General features: G+C 35.3%; 1 protein-coding gene across 1 annotated transcript in view; it reads right to left on the bottom strand.

The window, feature by feature from the left end:
- Positions 1 to 415: 415 nt before the first annotated feature.
- Positions 416 to 15234, bottom strand: part of SYCP2 (synaptonemal complex protein 2) — a 79964-nt gene continuing 65145 nt past the window's right edge. Inside the window, exons 34-43 of the mRNA XM_082428290.1 lie at positions 14192 to 14391; positions 9900 to 9990; positions 9481 to 9633; positions 8796 to 8920; positions 7544 to 7638; positions 7347 to 7446; positions 6635 to 6693; positions 6422 to 6500; positions 6260 to 6316; positions 416 to 5256 (exon numbers count right to left, since the gene is read on the bottom strand). Of these exons, the coding sequence (XP_082284416.1) occupies positions 5182 to 5256; positions 6260 to 6316; positions 6422 to 6500; positions 6635 to 6693; positions 7347 to 7446; positions 7544 to 7638; positions 8796 to 8920; positions 9481 to 9633; positions 9900 to 9990; positions 14192 to 14391 (1034 nt within the window). The 3' untranslated portion in view covers positions 416 to 5181. The remainder of the gene's footprint in view (positions 5257 to 6259; positions 6317 to 6421; positions 6501 to 6634; positions 6694 to 7346; positions 7447 to 7543; positions 7639 to 8795; positions 8921 to 9480; positions 9634 to 9899; positions 9991 to 14191; positions 14392 to 15234) is intronic.

The raw sequence follows: 15234 nt of genomic DNA, 5'->3' as shown, positions 1-15234 counted from the left end.
TGTAGTAAGTATGAAATTGGGAACTGTGAGTCCTCCAACTTTATTATTCTTTTATCAACATTGTTTTGCTATGTTGGGTCCCTTCCATTTCTGTGTGATTTTTAGGATTGGCTTTTTCATTTCTTCAGAAAGGGCTTGGAATTTTGATAGGGATTGCATTAAATGTGTAGACTGCTTCAGAGAGTATTGCCATTTAACAGTGTCAAGTCTTGCAATCGGATGGGATGACCATGGGATGACCATGGGATGTCTTTTCTGCTTACTTAGGTCTTCTTTCTTTCAGCGTTTTGTAGTTTTCAGTGTTCGATCTTTCAACTCCTTCATTTAATATACTCCTTTTAAGATGCTGCTGGATTCAGTTTGCTAGTATTTTGTTGAAGATTTTACATTTATATTTATAAGGGATATTGGTCTGTAATTTTCTTTTCTTGTGACATCTTTATCTGACTTTGGTAGCAAGGTATCGCTGGCCTCATAGAATGAGTTAGGAATGTTCCCTCTTCTGTTTTCTGGAAGCATTTGAGAAGGACTGGTATTAATTCTTCTTTAAATGTTTGGTAGAATTCTTTGTTGGGAGGTTTTTGATTACTGATTAAATCTCTTTACTTGTTGTAAGTCTGTTCAGATTTTCTGTTTCTTCTTGAATCAGTTTTGGTAGTTAGTGTTTCTAAGAATTCATCCATTTCATACAAGCTGTCTAATTTGTTGGCATACAGTCGTTCATAATTCTCTTGTAATCCTGTTTTTGTAAGGTCAGTAGTAATATTCCCAATTTTCATTTCTGATTTTAGAAATGATTTTAGTTTAGTCTTCTGTTGCCCTTAGGCAATCTAACTAATGGTTTATCAATTTTCTTGATCTTTTCAAAGAATCAACTTTTTTTTCCCCCTTCTAAATTTAGTTTATTTTAAAATTTGCTATTTTGTTCATCTTGGATTTTTTTGCATTGATTTTGATTTTTTAAAATATTGCATTAAGATATTATTTATCTTGACTGATGAATTTTTTTGGCATCCCCTTAAAATTCTGCCCCCAAGGCAAGTGCCTCAGTTCTCCTCACCTTAGTCTTGGCCCTGGGGACTGTAGCTATAGTTGGAGAGAGGGAGGGAGGGAGGTTAGATCTGGGGGAGGGGTGGATTGGGGGTGGGAGACGGGGTGGAAGGGGGAGGCAAAGCCACCAGAAGACTTCCTTAGATTCTCTGCTTAGATGACTTCCTCAAGTCAAAGTTGGGATAACTTCCATGAGTTTGCTTATGAAGCCCCATGGCTCAGATTTGCAGTATCCCAGGAGGTGTCTTTCAGATTTTCTCCTTTTAGGGTTCCATTTCCAAGGACCTCAGACCTAGGTAGGAGGGGGTTATACGCTGAGTGAACACTGACATCACGTTTCCCAAAGGACACATGGGTTTTGTGCAAACTCGGCCTTGGGCTGCAGACAATATTGACCCCATGGTTCAGGGCTGTTCAGCCAAAGGGAGGTGATGGTGGGGGAAGACGGCAAAGGTCTAGAGAGGACCTAGTCCTAGAGCAAGTGCCTCCCTCTCCTCACCCCAGGCCTTCCTTTTCTTCTCCCTGTCCCACTCAAGTGGCCCTTGGCCAGTTCCAGCTTCCAGACAGGACTCCTGGTTGGAGCCCTGGGGGTGAGTGAAGGGAAGGCAGCCAGCTCGGAGCCATGCCTGTGCCTCCCACCATGTGTGTGCCCACGGGTTGTCGCCTACTTGCTGAGAAGTGATCTGTCTCATCTCTTGGAGCGAGGGCAGAGAGAGGAGAGGAGCAGGTAAAACCCAGGTCTTTATTAGCCGTAAGACCGGCAAAGATGGTTCTGGGAGGGAGGAGGGGGCCTGAGCCTGGCGAAGGAAGACTCATGATGTGTGGGATGGACATAATAGCTCAGTCTCCCTAAGGAGGCTGTGAGGAGAGAAAAGTGGGCAGGGCAGGCAGGCTCTGTGTCATCTGGGGTGTCAGTCAGGGTCCTGGCAGGAGATAAAAGACCCACTCAGCTGTCTGTGTTTGCATCACTAAGACTTAATGAAGGACTTTCAAAGAATCAACTTTTGGTTTTATTTTGTTTTCTATTCTTCTAAAAAAAATCTCTAATATCTATTATTTCCTTCCTTCTGACAGCTTTGGGTGTAGTTTGCTCTTTTTCTAGTTCTTTAAGTTAGGTTATTGATTTGAGATCTTCATTTTTAATGTATATAAATGTACAGCTATAAATTTCTCTGAGCACTGCTTTGGGTATGTTGCATTTTCATTTGTCCCCAAGTATTTTCTAATTTCCTTTGCGATTTCTTCTTTGACCCATTGGTTAAGAATGTATTTTCACTGGAGAGTTTTACATACGGAGTCAGAAGCATGGTATGATTTATGATTTAGCAAGAACATATTGGCTGCTAAGTGCGTAACGCGTTGTAAAAAGGCAAGTATGAACGCTGTAAAGCAATTTAGGAGGCTGTTGAAATCGTCTATGTGAGAAATGATGTTGACGCTGTCAAAGGTAGTGACAGTGGAAGTGACAAAGTATATATATGTAGAACATATTTTGGCAGTACAATCTGCAGGACTTGTTGATCGATTAACCGGCCAAAAGAAACGGAGCAATCAGGAATTACTTCTAGGTTTTGGCTTGAATAGTTGGGTGGATAAAAGTGACATTTACTGAGATGGAAGGACAGGTTTATTTTTTCTTTTCTCTGGTGGTGAGAGAGACTGCTGCTGAGAGAGAAATCGAGTTGTTTGGAGAATTGAGATGTTTATTAAAACTATCAATAAAGCAGTGTATATGACATTCTAATGTCCAAAGTAAAGGTCAGCATGTTTCTACATTTGAAAGTCATCAATACAAATGAAATTACCTAAGGAGAAGGTATAGATTGAAGTGATAGACTAGGAATGAGCCCCCTATTAAGAGGTAACAGGGAAGCCAGGAATGAGCCAAGAAAGAGTGGAAAATATGTGCCAGCCAAGGGGGTTTTAACTGTGGAATGGCACTGAGAAGCTGCGTGAGAAGCACACAGACAAGATTTGGTAAAATAACTGGTGATTTTGATAAAAGCTGTCTCAGTGAAATTGTAGGGACAGAAGCTGGACTGAGGGGGGAGGTAGGTAAGGGGCAAATAAGTAAGTTGAGATAGTAACTCGCGAAAATTCTTTTGATACGCTCTGTGTAAGGGTGAGTAGAGAATTACATAGGGAGGGCAGCAGTTAAGAGGAACTTGTTGTCAAAGTCCTTTTTAAAAATAAAATAAAAATAAAAATAAGTGTGGGCCATACACACGAGTAGAGAGAAGTCAGACAGCAGGCTTCAGAGCACTAGCAGGGGGATGAGACTGTCCTGAAATAATGAGGCTGTTCTGCCGCTGGAACACGTGAGAAATCAGGAATGCCAGTACTGATGCAGGTAACATGTTAGATTTTAGGGAGAAGAGATGAGGAAAGTATGAGGTAAGGCCATCCCCTAAAAGGTAAAGAATTAAGGAAAGAGGTACTGATATACAGTAATACCCTGGAAATGCGGTGAAGGCAGTTGAACAGGGCAGAATAAGGATTACTGAGCAATGCTGTGTAGCCACTTGAAATATGTAGTCATAAATTTAAACCTTGATTATACTTCTCAAGTGATGTTCAGGTTGTGGAATGAGGGGTATGAACGAGTGGATAAAGTTGAGGAGAGGCGAGAGGGCAAGAGACGATTATTTTGGACTAAGGACTCTAGAATCGGTAAGGAAAGAAGGAAGGACAAGAAGGGTAACTAACAAACAGGCATAGCAAAAGAGTGGTGGAGTAAACAGCCTGGGACTACTCTACTCCAGAAAGCAGGCTGGGGTGATGACGTTGGAAGTTGAGATACAGGGCACAACTATGGTCATGACAAGGTCACAGCAGAACGGTTTAAAGAGCTGGGAGGAAGGAGGAACCTGGGTTGGATTACACATACAGCACAGTATGGGAATTAGTATAATGTATTATTTAGGAGCCTTGGAAGTCTGGCCAAGGATGAGGCAAACAAGGATGTGTGTCACGATGGGACTGATTCTAAAGAAGTCTCACAGGGCAACACGGAGTTTCAACTCCTGAGTAGTAGTTAATATTACAGCAGACCTGTCACTTTCTTGACATAGAATCCCTGCTACCCTATATCAATCAATCAATCAATCAGTAAATCTTAGCTGATGCTAGCAATGGGATAAAGCTAAGATGTGAAGGGTTTTCCTTTGCTTATCTAGACTAAGAAGCCTTTACCACTGTATTTAAATACCAGTAATATCCAAATACTCTGCTACCATGAAGCAGGTAAGTGCGACAGTGAGTGAGGCTGTGTGGTGTTATACTTCAGATGTCTGATTGATTGGAGGATATTTTGCTTGATCCAATGTTCATAAAACAGGAAAACGATTTATAAAGTAAAATAATTGTATAAAATCCCAGTGACAGCATTTATTTCAACTTTATTATACAATTAAAGCAAATAAATGTATATTCATTTTTATACATTAATCTACCAAAATATTATTACAGTGAACACTAGGGCTTAAAAAGTACTTGTCAAAACAGCCTGCTGTGAGTTAATACCATTTTAATTCTAGATAGACATGTTAACTATTTTAGGCTAGTTAGTGCCTTCTAATACAATGGAGCCATAACTGAATAAATATACTCTCCAACAGTGTGCTGAAAGTACTGATTTACACTCAGGGAAGCATTTTAAATCAGACTCCTCCCCCTTCTATGCATCACTAAATTTTTATTACTTGTATATTCTGAACTAGTAAATTTTAATAATACTTTATTTAGTTCAAACTTTTAAAATATATTTTATATGATAAATTTTAGTTTATTAAAGAAATAACTAGTTTATGAGTATAGTTAACTTGGCAATATTTGTCTCATGAAAATATTACTATAAAAACAAGCCAATTTCTTGTACTGATTGATTGGTTTCCCAAAGCTTTCTAAAAAAAAGAGTAGTATTGTACAGACAAAAGTCTTTGGGTCTCAAGAGTCATGTTATAGTGACTGTAGGTTCTTTCTCATCCATTAGAGGACGTTTCTTTGAATTCAGAGGTTCCTACAAAGGTACTCTTGCCTGGGTGACATGTATTTTCTTTGTAGAGCTACTCTGGTATTCCTCAGCTATACACACAAAGGAATAACTGGATAAAACTTGTTGATAACTAGACATCACACATTGTTTCTTTCATGAGCCATGAATAATGACATCAATCCTCTGCGTACATTAAGAAGCTCCTCTTCTTGCTATGGCCAAGAAAAAAAAAAATCACACTTTGGTAGTTTTACAGTGAAACTTTAAAATCTAATAAAATAGAAAAAAATCAAGATATTATGAATAAAGTTATTATGTATCAGTGTTCATTCTATCCAATTCCCCAGGGTCTGTTCCTAGATATCTACAGAATTATGTGCTTATTACTGATATTTTAGATATATTTAGATGAATTTAGATGATCAGTTGACAGAAGACCTCATCTTTTAAACCCCAAATCAATGAAATTTATTTTTTACTTTCTTCCTTTAAATATTAAATCTATAGTCTGGAGAAGAATTTCAGCAAGAATCAGTCTAGTTAGTTAGCTTATGTGCTTTAAGCTGAACTGGCTTAGCCACACATCCTGATCCTCTGCTATATATCAGCATACTGGTTCTATTAAAATTTAATAAAAGTGTATTAAAATATCCTGTATCAAAGATTAGTACTAAAATACACATAGAAATGCCTCCATCTTTGAGAAAACACCAAAGGCATGTTCACTTGGAGAAGTACCTTTAGACAACTTCTCCCCAACCCCTGATTGCAGTTGCTGGTCTACTAGACCTTTGGAAAGCCAGCTACTTTTATCCCCAAATCTAAGTGAAGTTTTGTCCAAGTAGACAATAGTTCTGTCTGGGTAGCTCTGCCTGACACAGGACTTACGACACATCAGGACTGCTGCAGTGCATCGTGCTTAGATACATACAAAGAAATCATTCTTCTAGCTTGTTTTTAAATTTCTAAATCCATCTTTTCTTCCTTAGGAGAGGGACTCATTATTTAAATCATCCCTATTTTTCTACTGTAAATTTGCTCCCATTTTAATTTTAAAAACTTAAAGAACTAAAAGAACCCCAGTGGGGCTAAAAAACTGGCTTCTCTCAATCCAAAAAGACAGAAGAAAAACCTGTGGAAGAATTTCCCATTTAAATATATAAAAGCATGACTGATCATTCCATTTGAAAAACCCAAACTAGATAGCTGATTTACCATTTCCTTAAGAAGTCTGTCTTGCAGCATTTTCATGTTTTCTTTCATCAAACACATCTGTGAATAAATAATTTCCCCCATGAAATTTACTATAAAATTTTCACAGCAAAAAGGCAAGTTAGACTAATAGAGAGATTATATATAAAAATATAAAATTTATACCTCAGATGTAAAAATAGTTTCTTCATAATCAGTGTTGTAGAAGACATTCTTTTCCAATGAAGCTTTTAAAAGGTGAAGTCTAACAAATACAATAATGAAAGTTACCTTTGTATTTTAATTAAATTGCTATAATATATATAATTTTAATTTCAAACTATTATAATAAAAAAATCTAATGTTATAGATTCTAATCATTAAGAATGTCATACTAACCTCTGCTGTTCACTTTTTTGATAGGCACTGAACTTCTGAAACACCTTTTCCCAAAACCCCTAAATTTCAAAATACAAAACTAGTTATAGTATAATTATGACTAAAAATTAAAACTTAGCAGAACTTACTGTATTTATATGACTCCTAATTTAAAAAACAACTTGGCTATATGCTAAGAATATTGCAGATGTCATATATTCTTTCAGATTAAAAAAAAAATTGAAAGCAAACTCTTTCAGACTTTCTCCTTTATTAATTATCAAAGGTATTCATCATAAACTTTATATATATATTTACTGAAGTATAGTTGATTTACAGTGTTTCAGATGTACAGCAAAGTGATTCAGTTATACATACATATATATATTCTTTTTCAGATTCTTTTCCATTACAGGTTATTACAAGATATTGAATATAGTTCCCTGTGCTATATAGTAGGTCTTTGTTGTTAATCCATTTTATATATAGTAGTGTGTATCTGTTAACACCAAATTCCCAATTTATCCCTCCCCCACATCATAAACTTAAGTCTGTATTTTTAGTGTATGTATATGAAACTAACTAAAAATCTAAGATAAAACTAAATTATGTTCTAAAAAACAAAAACCATTATGGTGTGGTCTAAAAGCAGAAGGTTAACAGAAGTTTTCCTGAGTGTAGCTCTTTAAAAATGAGGTTTTAAAATTATTTTTAAACTCTTAAAAGCACAAACCACAAATTCTTTCTCCAAATCTTTTAAAGACTGTGAATCTTTTTCAAAATTCTCCAGCTCCTCTATGATGATGAATTGGAATTTGTCAAGTTTTTTGATCCTATTAAAGAAACAAAATGAGATTATTTTTTTTAAATGATAGCACTTACTTATAGCACAGCACTTAGAATATTTCAGAAGGGATTTTTAGCACAGACCTATACTCCTGAATCTGATGGTTCATTGTTTTTACATGTTGTTGAGCCGTTTTCCAAGACTGCTTAGTAAAATAATCCATCATTTTGTGGCGGATCTGAAAAATACTCAATTTTAACTTGAAAAATCTTTACAAAATAATAATCTAACCAAGACTATATTAAGGCCAAAGCCTTTTCCATGAAATATAAATGCCTAAGAAGAACTTAGAAAAGTGAAAAATTAAAAACTCAGTGATCTCAACTGAAGTGTTAATAAATAAGCTCAGTCAGAGCAGGGCCTAGGTTCCACCAGGAAGGCTCTGACTGAGGGTTGGAATTGGTAATTATTTTCATAAGTACATGACATTCTACGTTTACAGAAATGCTAGTGATTATAATTCCCTTCAGGAACACAGCATAAGAGTCACAGTCAAAGTTATTTATTACCACTTTTCATAAAAACATATATTCGCAGCTAGTCACAGATGTGTAACAGAATATATGAATCAGGGCTTCTCTTGTTTAGATGAGACTGACCTTGGATAAATCAAATCAAAACAAAAGAAATGTACAGAATCTTAAATAATTTCAGATTTTACCCATGAAGAGATGAAAAAGGCAAAGAAGAGATAGGGCTGATAACCTGTGCAGAAAAATATCTTCTCTTAACAGGAGGGCAAAAAGAGCTGTCTACTCTAAATATAGGCATGTGAGAAAGAGAGATAGGTGGAGAAACAATAATAATTAAAACTTATTTTATAAAGTGTTTTTGTAAACATCACCTCGTTGGAACCTCAGTAACTAAGGATATGTAAGTACAGAACTGGTGAAACAAAGTGAAATGGATTTCTCTGACTGAGGTTGCTCATCCTCTATACTTTAATATAGTACCCTCACAAGCAGTCACTGCTATGGAGATTAAAGAATGTATTAAAAAGACTAGGCATGAAAAGAAAATCGTTCAGAAAAAAAAAAGAAAAATCACAGAAGACTCAAAATGTTAAACTGAAAAGGAAAATAGGACAAAGAGACAGAACCCATAGAAAAAGAAAGAATACAAGTAACACACAGATTTTAGAAAAGGAACTGGGCTCATGAGATAATAAGGCTTTTCGCCTAGGAATCATTCCAATTTTTCACCAGTACATGAGGAAAGGTGAGTTCATGAAGAAGTGTTTTGTTGCCAAAAGGTCAAACTGACAGTCTAGTAGAAAGTGTGGCATATTGTCATGTTATTGGGTGTAAATATAAATCATAAAGAATGACAACTCACATGAACTTTCCTCCTAAATTCTGTATTGAGCTCCTCACACATCGTCCCTACACCTGAAATTTCAGTTTCCCAGTTCTCCCCAGGAATAGAAAAGTCATTTGATAATGGAGATATACTTTCAGACACTGAAAAATGAAGACAGTCAGCCAAAATTAAGATATGCATTGTTACAAATTTAACATTATTTGTCATGAGGCTGAGAACAATATCTTATTTTTAGATTCTATATGTAATCTAAGGATTATAAAATCAAAGACTACTATATTTTTCATTTAAAATATTATTTTGACTTATTAAAAAAACCTTCTAGCATGGGAATTAAGGCAGAAACAGTAACATTAAAATGGAACATACTTGGACTGATTTTTTTAAAAAAACTAGTTCTTAACTGCTTCTACATTATTAACCCAAGTATTCAGTGACACACTCATCTATCAGTAAATTCATACTCTAGTAAGACTTGTCTGTGGTAATCAGTGATAGAATGATGAGGGAGATTTATGAGTAAAAAGACCCTTACTATAACATTACTCAGGTAAAGTGAACTTTGTGATAAAGCATTATCCTTGGATTTATCCAAAGTTATCTTTACAAAGGAATTTGTTTTGTGAATAGAACCACTCAAGATCTAAGAAACCATTTTCAAAAATAAATGCATTTTGACTTAGGCATTTGCTCTACCTACCTTTGCAAGTGTGATGATCTGCACCTTCTCCTTTAGACAGTTTCTTGGGAAGCAAGTTTGCTCTTTCTTCTTCTTCTTCCAATTCTGCTTCACCAGGATTACTTAGATTGTCTTCTATGTACATTCGTTTGCGACTAAGATGTTGTGTAGGGCCTTAGGAACAGTTAAAAAGTAATTAACAGTGCTACAATCTTAATTACAAATACCTAATATATACTTGCTTTTATAAAAAAGGCCTTTGTTTCCATTATCTGTATAGTTTTAGGTAACTGTGCATTAAATTCTCTCTATTGTACTTACTTTCATTTTAACATTAACTAAATTGACTTAAAATATATAATTTCCTCAGATGAAATTTCACAGTAGTATTTTGGTGATTAACATATGTTTTTTAAAAAGCAAGTCTTTTGACTACAAACCTGATACATGAGTGGAGTCATAGGACATGCCACACCATATTTTCTCTCTTCCTTCACTAGACATGGATAATGGAGATGCTGAATGACTTTCCTAAAGTATGTATCAGAAATAGGAAAAAAAGTCTGTAATTACTCTTGGATTCACCTTTGACCATCTTTCTCAAACCCTAAAGACAGTAAATTGCAAATGCTATCAATTCTTTTTTTTCAGATTGTTTTGTTTCTATACCTTTTTTATGTCTCACACTACCATGCATTTACCTAAATTCTTATGTTAACCTCAATCTTAAATTACAGCAATAGTTTTGAGCTGGCTTTTTTAAACTACTCCTACTTTTCAGTTCTTCCTTATTAGGATTTTGATTTCTTTATTTGAGTCAGGAAATGGGAAGCCATAGAAAAGAAAAGTCTAAGCTATATCTTTAAGCCATATTTTTGTCCTCTAACCTTATGTCTTACTGTTTCAATACACAAGTTTGTTACAGTCAAATTAGTCTTTTTCCTGTTTTATGAAAATGCATGTCCACTTCCGGTGGCCCTTTTGTACTTAGGTCACTGCTGCTTCTCTAGTCGGTCTGTATATACCAACCTATCCACTTAGGTCCAGGTCAAAACCCAGCCCACTCCAAGCTGTAAAATTCTATCTTAACATTCTGTATTTTATAGGTTATTAAAATATTTTTCTTGATGGATTGGTGGACTTCTGTAGTGGAAAAAAAGCTCACCCAAATTCCTGTATGATCATGAAACCAGAAAGTCCTAATTATAAATATGTCAGTGGTTTAGCAGTGATAGCCTATTTAAGACCATCTCATTTTAAAAATTTCAACTTTTTTTCTATGATCAAACCATCCTACATATTTTAAACATCACATTTTCAGATAATAACCGTTGAAAAATACTAAATTATAATAACTATTACTAAAGGCCCGTAATCTGATTCTTATAAGAACCAACTTAGTTTAAGGAAAGCTTGATGGATACACTACCATATATACCCCTCTTTTGCTTCAAATATGATTTTCATATTTGGAGGTTCAATTTCCATAAATTTTTTCTGACCTATAACTGCTTACATCTGAATAGCTGTTGCAATTTTTGTATTTCCTGTATAAGTACACTCCTCCCTCAGTATCTGCAGGGCGGATTCGGTTCCAGGACCCCTTACAAATATCGAAATCCACTGATGCTACCGTCCCATATATAAAATAGTGATCCACAGTTGGTTGAATCCACAGATGTGAAACCGATGGATATGGAGGGCCAACTGTACCACAGAATTTATATTGTTTCTATTCACAATAGTATTATTCTTAACTGGGCTATGAATGAACAAGACACACAGAAACCCAAAGGAAGTTAGAAAACTAAAGTAAGAAAAACACAACAACATTAAACCAAACTACTTAAATTTTGAGGGAGTAACTCATTCACTACTAAAACTCAACACCCATTCATAACTGAAAAAAAGGCACTTAAACAATTAGAACATTAATCTGATAACAAGTATCTACCAAAAACTATTGATAAACATGCATGGTAGCATGGTATCTATTTAGCACTGCTTTACAGGTCACAGTAACCTTAAAAATGAAAAGACCATGCAGTACAAGGACTGGAAGAGAAAATGCAAAAATTACCATAAAAAAAAGTTTATGATTATCTATATTCAAAATACAAGAGAATCTAGGCAGGCGATTATGAGAGAATTTGCCAAGGGTGTGGGGACATATAAAAATCAGTAGCGTTTCTACACAAAAGCAAAAAGTTAAAAATCCAGAAAACAATTGTTTTAAAGTTTTTTTTTTACGTACAGTAAAGAAAAAGGCCCATTAAACACTGCAGAAGTACAACTTTCTTTGTGGAAGATTTGACACAACTTTGTTGGAAATAAGACCAAAAAGTAGAGAGAAAAATGAAATATGTCGATGAGAAATCTCAGTAACGATACTGGGAAATGGCAATTCTTCCCTTAGACAAACTAATTCTAAGTTTTATCGGACAACTATAGGGCCAAGAGAATTTAGAAGCAGAATGAGATGAGGGTGAGGATGGGGGTGGTGAAACCCCTGTAAGCATAAAACTACACTAATTGAAGCAATGTTGTATTAGCTTGAAGACAGACAGGCACTGTTCTATATTCTACTGGCCAAACAGCTGACCCATGTGGTTGCCAAGGCTGTGACCAAACTGGCATCACAAATGATGGAGAAAGGAGGGGTATCCAATGCATGATGTTGCACTAATTCACTATCGATATGCAAAGAGGAAGCCTAGGAAGATGGAAAACCTCAAAGTTAAAACTAACATCTGTACAAGAAAGGAAAATATTTTTATGACAATAACTGAGGGAAGGATTTCTTGAAGAACAAAAGATTGGTAAATTTCATTAGATCATATTTTGATTTAACTAAGTGAAAAGACAGCTACATACTAGAAAAAGAATGTCTGGGGGGCTTCCCTGGTGGCACAGTGGTTGAGAATCTGCCTGCCAATGCAGGGGACATGGGCTCGAGCCCTGGTCTGGGAAGATCCCACATGCCGCGGAGCAACTAGGCCCGTGAGCCACAACTACTGAGCTTGCGCGTCTGGAGCCTGTGCTCCGCAACAAGAGAGGCTGCGATAGTGAGAGGCCCGCGCACCGCGATGAAGAGTGGCCCCCGCTCGCCGCAACTAGAGAAAGCCCTCGCACAGAAACGAAGACCCAACACAGCCAAAAATAAATAAATAAATTAATTAAAAAAAAAAAAAAGTCTGCATTGTATATAACCAATAAAGAATTAATCTTCAGAATATAGTAAGAACTCCTACAAATTTATAGGAAAAAATCAAACTATGCAATTTAAAAATTAGAAAAAACAGTTTACAAAGTGGCCAAAAAATATGAAAGTACTCACTGATGCTGTTAATCTGAAAAATGCAAATTAAAGCCAGATGCACTTTACACTCAGCAGATGGGCAAAAAACTGTAGAAAAATGGGCACTACCACGTAGCATTGTTGGAGAGTGTAAGCTGGTACAACTAATTTATATAGCAAATTTCCAATACCTAATTAAGAGTCAACAGTAAATGGGAAACACAATGTCTCCTGTAAATGTCCAGCCAATAAATATGTAACAATTAAAATTCCATCTAGCACAGATAGCATCAAAGCAGGTGGGTGGGGATGACCTAGGTGTTGAGATTTGCAAGATGGGATACCAAAGGGAGAAAGGATTCAAGGAAAGGAGGGATGACAGAGCAATACTGAGAAAGGACCATGGGATGATGGTCTAGTGGGAAATGGTTTTAAATTGTGGTCTGTAGAAATTAAGAGTCTTGCAAAGGTGCTTTTGGGGGGTTATCAGAGAGGGAGGGAGGTGTGTAAGCCACGGTTTAGACCCATCTGCTTTAAACAGCATAACTGCATTTTTATTTTTATGTTTGGCACACTGAAGGTTTCATATAAGATTCTGTTTGGCAATTAGTTCTGTAGCTTTATCACTACTTCGAAATTCTCCAAATTAAGCCATCTATAGAGCCCAAGCCAAGGAGGTGAGGTGGGTTTTGTAAACTGGTACCATAGTACAAACAACTTAAGAAAAAAAAAAAGCAGAATTCAAACTACAAATTAGTCCTCATAGACATTATATTTTTAGCTACACTCCCTCACTTTGACCCATAATTGATTCCTTTCTCTAATACCTTTTTAAAAGACTTTTGAGCATATGTACATATTTTATTAATAAGAAATGGTACATATAACAGTACATGAGCAGCAGAATAAAGACTTTTTCAATATACCATTACGTTAATATTCATGCCATTTAACTACTAAAGTTCCTTTACAAATCTCTAAAGCAAATGCTATAGTTATACTGTTTTCAACTATATTCTTTGTCAGTTTGCTTTGCCAACTTGTGATTTAGTAACTAAAAGGTTACAGACTTCAAGTTATGGTGAAACCAGAAAGAAGTGCCCGTGTTGCAGGAATAAGCCTGTTCCAACCTAGGAAATGTAGTTCTGACATGTAGACAAATAAGTAGTACCTCTTTGGAAGTGATTGTTCCTATCACAGAATTCTTATCAGTACTCTGTACTTCTCATACCACTACATCTTTCTCCTGTATGTATCAGTCTGTTAGTTCACTGAGGCTGTTTTACTTATTGGTAGGTTCCTTCTCGCCCCCAGACCAAACTCAAAACCTTAAATAGACAAGCACTGTATATCTGATTAAGATTAGAGGCAAATGATTTACTCCCTTCAGGTATATCTAATAAAGGAAAAAATATATATACATTTTTTCCTTACCAAAAAGAATGATCGTGGAATTGGTGAGCAACTTTCTCTTGTACATAGTAAATTCTTCTCACTGTTCTTGGGTGACTTTATTGGACTTCCAACTCCACTGTTTAAGGATTCAGGTGATGAAATTTTTGGACAAGGTGATACTGGTTTTGTTATACAGCCATAATCCTGAGTAAAATCCCTTTCTGTTATTTTCTCTATACCTATATTGCCTCACAAAACACAAACAAAAAGAGATGGCAGGTGTTAATCACTGACGTCTTTAGAAGTAGTATTATAAATTTAAATTCTAAAAAATATAGTAATTTATCAAATCCTCAAATCTTAGCTGTATTTAGAAAGGATAAATGTTCAATAAATCAAGATAAAATTAAGTGTAAAATATTTTTATAAGACTTTGAAAAATATTAATGGCTCAATTTAAAACAAAATTGTAACTATAAGAACTTTCAAAACATTTTCAAACACCAATATCTATAGTATGGGCTGCACTATAATGATCAACCTAATTATTATCTTGAGTATTTTGACACCAGTACTGATATATATTAAAGTCACAGAATTTTATGGTTAGAAATGGCTTGGGAAATCATCTGGTCTACATCCTTTATATATAGATGAGAAAATTCATGGCTGAAGTAAGTCTTAGTATAAATGAATTCTCAGACAGACAGTTTTCAGATCAAATCAGGGCATGTGCATCTGTCTTCTGAATGTGTGCTTATCTGAGATGACAGTGGTCCCAAGCATTATGAAAATACTCTAGAAAAGAACAAAGTAGCTACTTTAGAGGAAATGTACATTAACTGGTGTTGAATGGTCTTGAATTTTAGCTAAAATCACAGACACTTAGAAATGCTTTAAAATATCCATAAAGGGAAATGAAAAAGATATTAAAAGTAGAAACTTATTCTTATAGTTTCTATACTAGAAAAATATATACATATACCAGAGCTTCAAAGAATAAATTTTTTCTTTCCCAATTATTTTTAAATAAAAGCAAAACTTTAATTGTTTATGAAGATAATCCACTACAGGTCCAAAGA

Source organism: Balaenoptera physalus, assembly GCF_965194825.1.
Source record: "Balaenoptera physalus genome assembly, chromosome: 16".
Classification (NCBI taxonomy): Eukaryota; Metazoa; Chordata; class Mammalia; order Artiodactyla; family Balaenopteridae; genus Balaenoptera; species Balaenoptera physalus.
The sequence above is the reverse complement of the archived record's forward strand: the minus strand, read 5'-3'. Positions and strand labels throughout refer to the sequence as shown.